The sequence below is a fragment of the Cibotium barometz genome, chromosome 9, assembly GCF_041138505.1.
Source record: "Cibotium barometz isolate CiBa-2024 chromosome 9, ASM4113850v1, whole genome shotgun sequence".
In the NCBI taxonomy this organism is placed as follows: Eukaryota; Viridiplantae; Streptophyta; class Polypodiopsida; order Cyatheales; family Cibotiaceae; genus Cibotium; species Cibotium barometz.
In genome coordinates, this window is record NC_141054.1 from 28,578,227 (window position 1) to 28,590,173 (window position 11,947).

At 39.6% G+C, this 11,947-nt stretch overlaps 1 protein-coding gene across 1 annotated transcript; it reads right to left on the reverse strand.

Annotated features, from left to right (window-relative positions):
* Positions 1–10,559: 10,559 nt before the first annotated feature.
* LOC147635422 (uncharacterized) lies at positions 10,560–11,125 on the reverse strand. Its single transcript, XM_086802267.1, has 2 exons — positions 10,778–11,125; positions 10,560–10,685 (listed from the first exon to the last, which is right to left on the reverse strand). The coding sequence occupies exons 1-2, from the start codon at positions 11,123–11,125 to the stop codon at positions 10,560–10,562; spliced, it is 474 nt and encodes a 157-aa protein (XP_086658393.1).
* Positions 11,126–11,947: the final 822 nt, after the last annotated feature.

An 11,947-nucleotide genomic window follows, 5' to 3' on the forward strand; every position in this document is an offset into this window, starting at 1 on the left:
TCTTTCTTAATTACTTAAATACGGTAGCTACCGTGGTGCATAGTAAGTTGCTCAATAGTACCGATGTAATCGGTATAATAGGTTGCAAGTCCGGACTGATCCGCAGAACACGTCCAGCAGCTGGCTGCCAAGAGAGCAGCAGCTACTATGAAGGAAATAAAAAATGTATTTGCTGCCATGATGTATAATGCCAGGATAGTATTGATCGCGGGCCTAATATGCCTTGCCCTATGTCCTTTATCGGCCTTGCTGGGGGCAGCTGGGCTCGTTTGCAAGGGCTGAGTCCTGACACAAAGATTAAGCTTCGAGATTGAATCATGCGTGGAGAACGCAAACCTTTGAATTTGAATACCTACTTTAGCGTCCTCAAATGGCTCTCTAATACTCGCATGATCGACACACTCGGTCTTGCAATGTGGTCTTTCTTTCAACGATAGAGTGTTCCAAAGCCATTTTTTTCCTTAACCTTGCATCATTTCTTCAAACTATGGTTTAAGGTATCAATAGTAATTTTCAACATGGAGTTTTTTCCGTATCCTTGAATTTTTGGAAGGAGACAATTTTCCTCCTCCCACCAATATAGGATGGACTTTTCAACAAGCTAAATGAGCTGTAAATCCTCTTGAACTCTTTACACAAGATTTTATCTCAAAATGAGATCTCTCCCTACATGAATTTAGAAGTGTATAATTTTGGAATTAGTCACACTTACACCTCTAAGTATTTATCTCAAATATGTACAGTTTGATAGGCAAACTAGTCAAGCATTGAACTCTAGAGCGGTGGCCTAGATCGCAAAGTGAGATCTCTCCCTACATGAATTAAGAAGTGTATAATTTTGGAATTATAAGTCACACTTACACCTCTAAGTATTTATCTCAAATATGTACAGCTTGATAGGCAAACTAGTCAAGCATTGAACTCTAGAGCGGTGGCCTAGATCGGTGTCAGCAAAGCTAGGAAAGTGCAATGTTTTACACAAGCAATTGTGTTTGAGCTGATTGTGGAGGCAGACGGCTCTTCTTAGACTAGATCCTTCTTTGTGATCGATCCATCGGTCATCTCTACCTCACACATGTTTATCGTTGTTATGGTAGGATTTAAAGAATTGAGGGATAAGAGAGTATGATCTAAGGTCTTTCACGTCAAGCCGTACACCTATATTGGTTGCTACATATGTTGTAGCATGTTGACTAGACATACCTGATGTTGCACATATTATTAACTATGATCATGACATTGATAGCTATGTACATTGCATTGACATTGGCAACTATGGGCATCGCACTGGCTTACTAGATTACTCACTTGGGGAAAAGCAACAAGCAAGTGTGAAAGTGGAAACTTGCTTGGTTGTAGGCTTGCTTACTTATGGGCTTGCAGACAAGCAAGCATGCAAAGTTACAGACCTATGGGGTTGCTAGCTTATTGACATGTAGGCAAGTGGGATTACACATTTAGAGGCTTACGAACAATTTAGCTTACAAACTTTTGAGCTTGTGGGCAAGTAAACTTGTGAGATGAGGACTTGTGGGCTTGAAGACTCGTGGAGTGGTAGATAGTTGGTCAACCGGACTAACAAGTAGCTTACAAACTTGCAGGCTTTCCAGCGTAACCTTGTTAACTTATGGACTTGCACACTTGTGGATTTGCATGCAAAAAACCTCTTTAAAAGATATTTTTTAAATCCAAAAGTGTCACTAGGAGTGTCACATACTAACACCCATAACTATGTTGCTAAACCTCTTTAAAAGATGGATTTTTTATTAGGAAGTGTCACATAGCAACACCCATAACTAGGTTGTTAAAATGGTGTTGCTATGTGATCCTAATGAATATGTAGCGCCTGGTAGTGATCTAGGTGTACGAAGTGTACAAGGTTAAATACTCCCGTAGAGAGACTGAGATATTATGTATATATATCCCATCATTATTTTTATATGATTAAAGCAATAGAGAAATTGGAGAAACCCACTTGTTTTAAATCGGTACTTAGAAATAAAAAAATGGGAAGATGCCATGAATGAGGAGGTGGCATCATTAAATTCAAATATAACATGGGATTTAGTGATTTTGCCTAAGGAAATTAGATATAAGTAGATGTATAAGGTCATGGATAACTTAGATGGATGAGTTAGCAACAAACAAGATTGGTTTCCAAGGGTTATGCATAGACCTATTGCATTAACTATAAGGAAACATTTAAACTAGTTGCAAGAATGGAAACCATTAGAGATGTCATTACTGTGTCTGTAAAAAAGGGTTGATCTTTACATCAAATGGATCTAAATAATTCTTTCTTGTATGAAGAAGTATAAATGATGCAACCACTGGGTTATGAGAGTGATACACACCTAGATTTTTTGTGTGTGAGTTACATAAAGCCTGGTATGGCTTAAAGCGTGCATCTAGAGCATGGTCAAACAAGATTAGGGAGTATCTTGTAGCCATTGGATTTCAGATATCCAATGTAGATTCTTCACTTATGAAGGATAGACAAAGGGATCATGGTATTTGTCATTTATGTGGATAACTTTATTAGCATTGGTGATAGTGATGCTAATATACACATGATGCTAGGTTGCTTTGAAAGTAGAAGTTTGAGAAAAAGGATTTGGGTGAGCTGTGGTATTTCTTGAGTATAAAGGTGGTGAAATTACCTCATGGCATCTTGTTGTACAGAGGCATTATGGCTTGGACATGTTAAACTCTTTCATAGTTCTCTCCTCTTTGCTCCCTACACTTTCGCAAAAGCACCATTGGTGAGCAAGGCAAAGTACCTAGCTTCTCCACAAGAGAGTTTTTTATTCACAAGATGGCTAGAAGCACATCTCGATATTGACCCTTGCATTCTCACTTCTTTCCTTCCTGCAAGGACGGATTGTATATAATTTGGTGCATTTTGGTGAACAACATGATCTCATATCATGCAATTATCAACATATAAAATAGAGGTATGAGTGGTATTAGAAACAACTCTAAGAACACCGCCATATTTCTATAGTGTGGTGACTTGTTATATAATATAATATTGAAAAATATCATCCTTTAAAAAAACCACCATTTTGTAGTGTGGTGACTTCTTATATAATATGATATTAAATAATATCACTCTAGGAACACCACCATTTTGTAGTGTGGTGACTTCTTCCATAATATAATATTAAATAATAACATTCTTTTAAAAAACTTTTAATAATAGTGTAAGTGAAATGAAAATCTATATTTTTAATATACTAAATGATTTAGAGCATACAAAGTCTCGTCTTACACTATTATTAAAAAACTTTTAATAATAGTGTAAGTGAAACGAAAATCTATATTTTTAATATACTAAATGATTTAGAGCATACAAAGTCTCGTCTTACCCAAGCCTAAAGGTCTTTCTAATGATATATTCTATCCTTGGGAAATAAATATAAAAAGATCATCTATACTTGGATAGAAGAAGATTTAAGAAGGAAAAGGAGAAGAGTAATATAGGTGCAAAATTGGGAACAATTTAGCTTTTCATAATATTCGATATATAGCATCTACTCTTTGCTATATATCTCACATATATACCAGAATAGTTTCAATATATCAAGATTCAAGGAGCACTTCACCATTCTGTCCTAACATAGAGAATACAATGCTTTTCTTTTTTTAGGATTTATTTATGGACCTCAAGTAGGTATGCTCCAGCTTATTTTTCATTTCAGACCCTGCATTGAGAGGTATGAGCAAGTTAGGAAGCATACAATAATTTTCCTGATCAACACCAAATGCTTTAATAAAAGGCGTGCATTTTTTTAAAAATTTTAATTCAGGAACATAAAAGTGCACCTCGATCTCGATGTTGTCGACTTAATTTTTCCCAATAACGTAAGGTTTAGGGGGCTTACTGGTGGTATTTGATGTGGATCTTGCATACGCTTAGGTCCGCGAGTTTGGAAAAGGCAGTCTCCGAGAGGTTGGAGGCGCATCCAGGGCAATAGTCCACGAGCTTCACGGTGATGGACCTGCTGCCCTTACAGCCGCTTTTGGTGCACGAGATCTGGTAGTGCTTCCCGCAGCCAGCACCGCCATCGTAGATGGCCTTGCTGCCGGCGGCGAAAAGTTTATTGGAGGGGAGCGTGGTGGAGCACGCAATTTCTGCAAAAAGGAGACATCATCAACGGCTATCTAATCTTGCTTAATTACTTAAAATAGGTTGCTACCGTGGTGCATAGTAAGTCCGGACTGATCCAGCATCTAGCTGCCAGGAGAGCAGAAGCCATGATTTATAATTCCTGTGTCTTTTATAGGCCTTGCTGGGCAGCTGGGCTCGTTTGCAAGGGCTAAGCTTTCAGATTGAATCCTGCATGGAGAACGCAAACCTTTGAATTTGAATACCTACTTTAGCGTCCTCAAATGGCTCTCTAATACTCCACTCGGTCTTGCAATGTGGTCTTTCTTTCAACGATAGAGTGTTCCGAAGCCACTTTTTTCCTTAACCTTGCATCATTTCTTCACACTAAGGTTTGAGGTGTCAATAGTAATTTTCAACACGGAGTTTTTTTCCGTATCCTTGAATTTTTTTTGGAGTAGACAATTCTCCTGCTCCCACCAATATAAGATGGACTTTTCAACTAGCTAACTGAGCTTTAAATCCTCTTGAACTCTTTACACAAGATTCCATCACAAAGTGACACCTCTCCCTACATGAATTTAGAAGTGTATGATTTTGGAATTAGTCACACTTACACCTCTAAGTATTTATCCCAAATATGTACAGCTCGAAGGGCAAACTAGTCAAGCATTGAACTCTAGAGCGACGGCCTATATCGAGTTGTGGGACATCAGTCCTTCATTAGTGTATCTACCCTCTTCCCCACTTTGTATATATATGTATACAGAGTGCCAATTGGTATAAAAAGAGCTTTAAAAAACATTAACAAATAACAACCATCTATAGATCCCCCAATTAGGATATGACACTTCGATGCAGTAGTAGTGAGTTCAAGGAGAGAAGATTAAAGAATCCAACATTTTGATTAGAAAGACAATTATTTCTAAGCAAAGCCCCTTATTGCCACGCAGAGTGTAGGTAAAGCTTCATTTGAACGCTGAGAAGAATTGGCTAGGACTAATGAAAGTTTAGTGCTCTTCCCATCTCTAAGAAAGAGAACAGGTGAGGTGCGATTCCAGCCATCATAGATCAAAGAAGGTGAAGGGAGGAAATAGGAAGCACAAACTTTAATGTGACACATGTATATTAGTAATAAATATATGTATGATAAAGGAGAGAAAAAATAGGTTGTATATACCTATAAAAACTTATGCCAATCGTGAGACCTTAGGCCACTTAGCTTATTGTTTCGAGAAAATGTAGCCTTAAGACATTACATGTGTGTCTCATTAGTATGCGAAAAAATGCAATAATCTTCTTTACTCTTTTCTCCTTTCTCTTGGATAACATGGAACATGCTGGGGGAAGGACTACTTTGCATGATTCAACAACGAGCCCATAAAGCTTCCATCTTTTCAACAACCTTTAACTCATCTGGAGCACCCTTATCTTTATCTCCAATTAAATGTTCCCAAATGATACTCCTGGTATTTTTGAATGTATGCATGGGATCGAAGAGATGATTAATTAATGAATCATTCCTTGAGTGGGTTGAGTAAATTGGATTTTTTTCCTCTTCTGTCATCTATTGTGGTTTCTCTTGGCCAAAAGACCAATCCTTGATGGGCACTTGGGGTAAGGTGTTTAAGGGGTTACAAGTCATCTCTAGCTCTTTTCTTTTAGGGGGAAGATCGAGCTTAGGATTGTCAAAGAGGAGGTGCTTTTTATGAGGTCTAGTTGAGGTACATCAAGTGCAAGTTCTTTGCTGATAACATGGCATATAATGTTTGTGAGCTTGTGAGCTTATCTTGGCCCAATTTGTTGGTTTTTTTGGTATATACTACTTGGCTATAATTGTGATCTCGGTTGTCTCGATCCCTAGCCTTTTGTTAGTGGCTGGGCGAGGAAAGTGAGTATCCTCATGAGGGGCATCGATTCTTCCAAACAATCATGCCTCAAACTTTGTTCCATATTGGAGTTGAGGCCATATTCGGTCACTAAAATGCCAAACTTTGGCCATGCCTCCTTTCCCATAGTCTCAGAGAGTTCACTATAACTAAACCCTCGGTATCACGTGCATTCAAGGCCTATTTAAAAAATCTCTTACCTCTAAATTTTTCACGAATAACACAAGATTTTTCTATTCAACCCATACCCCCTTTAAATGGTACCCTTCTTTATGTAAAAAATATGTAAAAAAGGGATTTTAAAAATCCCATCTGTTGAATCCACATGCTACACTTACATATTTATGAGTAACCCCCCAAGCCCATAGTGGAATTTATTTGATATGAGGTGCTTGGGGCACCACAAGAGCTTGAGGGCATACCGACGCTAAAATACCGATTCAAATGTCGAACGTCGGCATGTCCGTCGTAATGTTGGAGGAGACAAGTAGGGCGGGGTTTTTTCAAATTTTCGTGTCCCGTCGCATATACCGACGTCTATACCGACGCACATTCCGACGTATATACCGACACACATTCCGTAGCATATACCGACGTATATTCTGACGCATATTCCGTAGCATATACCGGCGCTCGTAAGTTTTTCACAGCCGAGAGCCTATTTTCTGGTTTTTTCGCAGAGAAGGCGCGTTACAGGTCAAGAAGGTCTCTTTCTCTCCCTCTCCTCTTTTTTCCTCTCTCCTCTTTTCTCCTTCTTTCTTCTTTTCTCCTCTTCTCCTTCTCCTAATATGTTCTTGCAATTGCTTTTACTTTTTAATTTAAGAATTAGGACGTTTAGGGTTTTGTGTTTTTTTGGCTCTCTATGCATGTTGAGAGCTCTCTATGTATGCATAGATCTCCTAATGCATGCATAGAGATTTTAGGGTTTTGTATTAGTTCTTTTTCTTGTGTTGAATTTACTAATGAGTTTGTTTAATATTTTGTTTTGCAGCTCTTTCACCTCACCAATCTTTCACCAATCCTCTCCTTCAGCTTTGCAAAAAAGAGGTAGATCCTCTTTCGATTTTTCTTATTTATGCTATTTTCTATGAATTATTGCATCCCTGTTTTATGGTTTAGGGTTAGTTTTGGGTTCTTGTAAGCTTACACATAGGATTAATTTAATATCTATGCATAAAACCTATAATAAGCTTGCAATCTCTATGCATAGCCTTCTTGCAAGCGTTATGCATAAGCTCTATTCATAGAGCTTGTGAGCTTGTGAAATCTCTATGCATAAGCTCTATGCATAGGCTTTATGCATAGAGTTTGCAAGCTTATAAAATCTCTATGCATAGGTTTCTTACAAGCTTATAAAATCTCTATGCATAGGTTTCTTGAAAGCTTGCATGGACATTGTACATAGAGCTTGCGTAGCCTTCTTGTTGAAAGCTTTTTGAATGTTTTTACTCTCTTATACATATAACATATAAGTCTTATGCTCTGTTTTTCTATGCATAAGGTATTCTCTTTATTCATAGAGTTTATATATGTTATCAAGGTAAGATCTATTATCCATGTAAAACAAGATCATGTTTATTACACCATTAGGTGATGGGATTAAGGGTTAGCATAGTGCATAAGGCATATAGCATAGAGCTTATGCATAAGTCTTGCATAGAGCGTATGCATAAGACTTATGCATAGAGCGTATGCATAAGACTTATGCATATGGCTTATGCATAGAGCTTATGCATATGGCTTATGCATAGAGCGTACGCATAAGACTTATGCATATGGCTTATGCATAAGACTTATGCATATGGCTTATGCATAGAGCTTATGCATAAGGCTTATGCATAGAGCGTGTGCATATGGCTTATGCATAGAGCGTGTGCATAAGGCTTATGCATAGAGCGTAATTGCATAGAGCGTGTGCATAAGGCTTATGGCTTAGGGATTGTTGGAATGCAATTGCAAATGCCTTGATTGTGGTTAACAAATGCTTATGCAAATGCCATGGTGAGGGAATTGTGAATTGTTGATTTGTGTTGGAGCTTTTGGATGATGGATTGAGGCATGAGTCCATGCTTTATTGATGAGTTCTAAATTGTAAAAGGGCATGAGTCATGCTCAATACTTGTAAGCCAACAAACTTGTTCTATCATTTGATATTATCCACATCATTTTGTACCTACACTCACCATTGCTACCACTTCAAGTTTCTATAGAATCTAGCAATGTGTGAGGGTACCTTGGCATTGGTTGGAGAGGCCAAGGGGAGAATGGCTTGAACTCTTTGTACCGTGATTGCTTGGTAAAGCGGTACAAAGGGGGATTAGGTACACCGGTGTGAAGAAATGGCCTCAACCTTCACCTTGGAGGAAAACTCGGTGAAGGGGTGAGAAGAGCTTGGCCGTGAGATCGGCAAGCTTCAACGCGCGTCCTCAACAATCCTCACCATCGACTTTGTGGATGCATTTGGGCAATGGGACCCCTTTTCCGTCATATTGTGTGGATATTGCAAATGCTTTGATGGACAAAGAGTGCATATGATCTTTCATGACATTGTGGGATACAAAGAGTATTGCATTGTGATTTGAGAAGTTGCATTTTCATTTGAGATTTGGTTCCAATTACAAAGGAGACTCTGGCGGAATTTTTCCAACAAGGGAGCCAAACAAGCTTATTGATTGGAGATTTACCCCATGGATACACTTGAAGAGTTATTCACAACTACCAAGGGGAGAAACACCAATCATTTGTAGCCGGATTGAGCTTTGGGACCGAATTTTGGGAATTTTTGGGATTTTACAAAACCCTAATTCAGTCCTAGGGTTTTTGGGATTAGGTCCGAGTGATTACACGACTCTATTCTACTCCTTGAGAGTTTTCAAATGAGCCATAGAACCCCTTAATCGGATATCACAATCTTGGTCAAAGTAGTCATGTTGACTTTCTGGTCAAAGTCAAACAGAATATACTTTCACTTTGACTGAATCAAAATGCTTTTAGGGGTAGGTTCTATCTTCCGTTAGCTTTCTATAGAGCCGTCAAAATCCTAATTCCGACATATATTTTGCGTTTTAGAGCCAAATTACTACTTTCAGCTGTCCCGCACAAACCCTAAAACAGAGAGTACTTGCCCACACCTAATTCTTACTGTGTTCATTTGGGAGGATAGTAGACACCATTACCTACCCATAGAACCTTCTTTTGTCCAATTCCGACATCATTTGGGCATTCTACCAACATCTTGCATTTCTTCACTATGCCAAAGGGAAGACCACGCAAGTGTGGGGATGTTGTGCAAGAAATGATCATTGGTGATGAGGACATGGAAGGTAATATGGATGCAAGGGATGCATTCATCAATGAAGACAATGGGGGCAATGTACATAATCAAATTTCTCAAGGGACACAAGCGGCGGTTAACCATGACAACCTCATGCAAATGCTTGTACAACGGTTGGAGACCTTAGACTCCAAGCTTGATTCTCATTTTGAAACATTATCCTCACGGATTGGTGTGATGGAGGACAAGTTTGGGAAGTCTCAAGCACAAGAAAAGCATGGGAATTATGGTGACTATGAGCAAAGAAAAGGCAAGGGCATCTTGAATGAGGGTTTAGGGTTTATGCATAGAGCTTATGGCTTATGCATAAGACTTATGCATAGAGCGTGTGCATATGGCTTATGCATAAGACTTATGCATAGAGCGTGTGCATAAGACTTATGCATATGGCTTATGCATAGAGCTTATGCATATGGCTTATGCATAAGACTTATGCATAAGGCTTATGCATAGAGCTTATGCATAAGTCTTGCAGTCTTATTATGCAAGCTTATACTTATACTATGCATTTAGATTATTGCATAAGGCCTTTATAAATAGCTATTTATGAATAGAAGCCTGTTTGACACTTTTTTAAATATTTGTCAAGTCTCCCTCAACGGCTGGGGAAAAGAAGCCCGTTTGACGCTTTAAATGTTATTTTATAAAATCTCCCTCGCGGCTGGGAAAAAGAAGCCACTACTACATGTTAGCCTAATACCGGGGCTTATACTGGCGCTATTTAACGGGGTCTAAAAAACCCTCGTCATCGGTATAAGCGTCGGTATAAGCGCCGGAACAGTACCGTCGGTATAAGCGTCGGGTGGTAATACCGGCGCCTATACCGGTTAATATACCGACGCTCACCGGGGGTAATACCGACGCATAAACCGGCGTCTATACCGGTGCATATACCGTCGTATATACCGGGGTTAATACCGGGGTATATACCGACTTTAATACCGAAAGAAATACCATTGTATATACCGACGTCAGTACCGGGGTATATACCGACGCTGTAGCAGAATTTTTTTTTTGGGCAGAATAGTGCTGCCTGGCTGTTGCCTAGCTGCCTGCAATGAGCAAGATCAACAACAGCAAACAGACAGCACCATTCTGTCTAAAATAGAGCACAAAAACAACCGTGCTCGTTTGCATATTTTCCTGATCGACAAACAAGAAATTAAATTAAACATTAATACTCAAGAATGTTTTGATCATATTTCATTAGTTTGAAGGTCATCTTACATCATGGTAATGCCTCCCAATTGATGGTCTCTCCTTCTTCTTCAAGCATCTCAAACAAGGCCACAAGGCCATGTTTGTGACCGTACTTCTCCTCTCGCCTACTTGGTGGGCGATTCATGGCCAACTCCTGCACACACGATTAACAATTATAACTTTTAGAAATCAACATTTAGCCCACATACATACATTTAAATAAATAAAATTGCTACAAACACTTACGAATTCATGGCGCATGGTTTCGTAACCACCACTCTCGAGATGAGAAGCCCCTACTGTTTGGAGTCTTGCCCTTGCCGCCTCTCTTTGTTGTTGAAACCTGTCTGGTGTCTCGGTGAGCTCCTGAGCAATGGCTGCCCACTCCCTGTCATCTAGCCAAACAGGTTTCTCCTTCCCCTCTCTAAATGCGTCCCTCGCCTCTGACCTACGATGCCCCATCAAAATGCGAGCTGTATACTGTATCCACTCATTAGAGACGACATTCATAGGGTCAGATGGCTGGAACTCTTGCTTTATCTTTGTGTTTATATAATTTTTCTTCCCCTTGTCTTGCTGATCCCATTTAGTCATGACAGAGTCATGAAACTGTATAGTGCACAATTGTCGAATGCGTGTCTTCATTGCCTTCCCTGCACTATCCATTATTGGTGCCCCATCCCTAATTGTGTAAATCTTGCTGTTGTCATGGTCATGTGCACCCCAGGGAGTGGAAGGTGACCCTATGGGTGTGCTATCAACAGATGAGAGCGAAGGACGACGCTCACGTGGTGGTGGTGTCACAGCATCTGTGGCACTACCACCACAACAACCTCCCCCTGAAGACCTACTACGTCAGCGCCGTCTATGTGACGAGGTGGTGGATCGAGCTGTAAGAGGAGTGGAAGGCTGTGTGGTATGAGGTGTGGGAGCTGCTGTCGTACGCACGGGTGTGGGAACTGGCGTCGGGAAGCCAGATGGCGAGGCAGATGTCCCTGCTCCAGAACCCCAATAACTCTGAGCCATGGCTCTTTGCTCTGGAGTCATGGACGAAAGAAAACCATATAACTGCTGGGGACTCATGCCCTGCGGTGTAGGATTAAATGAGAAATCTGGACTGTAGTCGTAGGGCGGTGAGTCACCCATGGCCTGTTGGACAAAAAACCATATGACAAACTTGTGCGAAATGAAAATTACACGGTAAACAATGAATGAAAGAACCATAAGACAAACATTAACAATGATAAACAACATTGGTAAAACTATATCAACTTGCTCCTACAGTAGTGATTATGATGGTAAACATTAACAATGGTAAACAATGAAAGGACCTTCAATGTCATAAAACCATTACAAATATGTCATAACTATTTGCATAATCATTAAGATACATCATTTTAAAAATCATTATCTATT

Coding starts and splice junctions, on each gene's coding strand:
- LOC147635422 (XM_086802267.1), bottom strand. CDS start 11,125: ATGACTAAATGGGATCAGCAAGACAAGGGGAAGAAAAATTATATAAAC. Junction 10,686..10,777: donor AAACCATGCGCCATGAATTC/GTAAGTGTTTGT, acceptor TCGTGTGTGCAG/GAGTTGGCCATGAATCGCCC.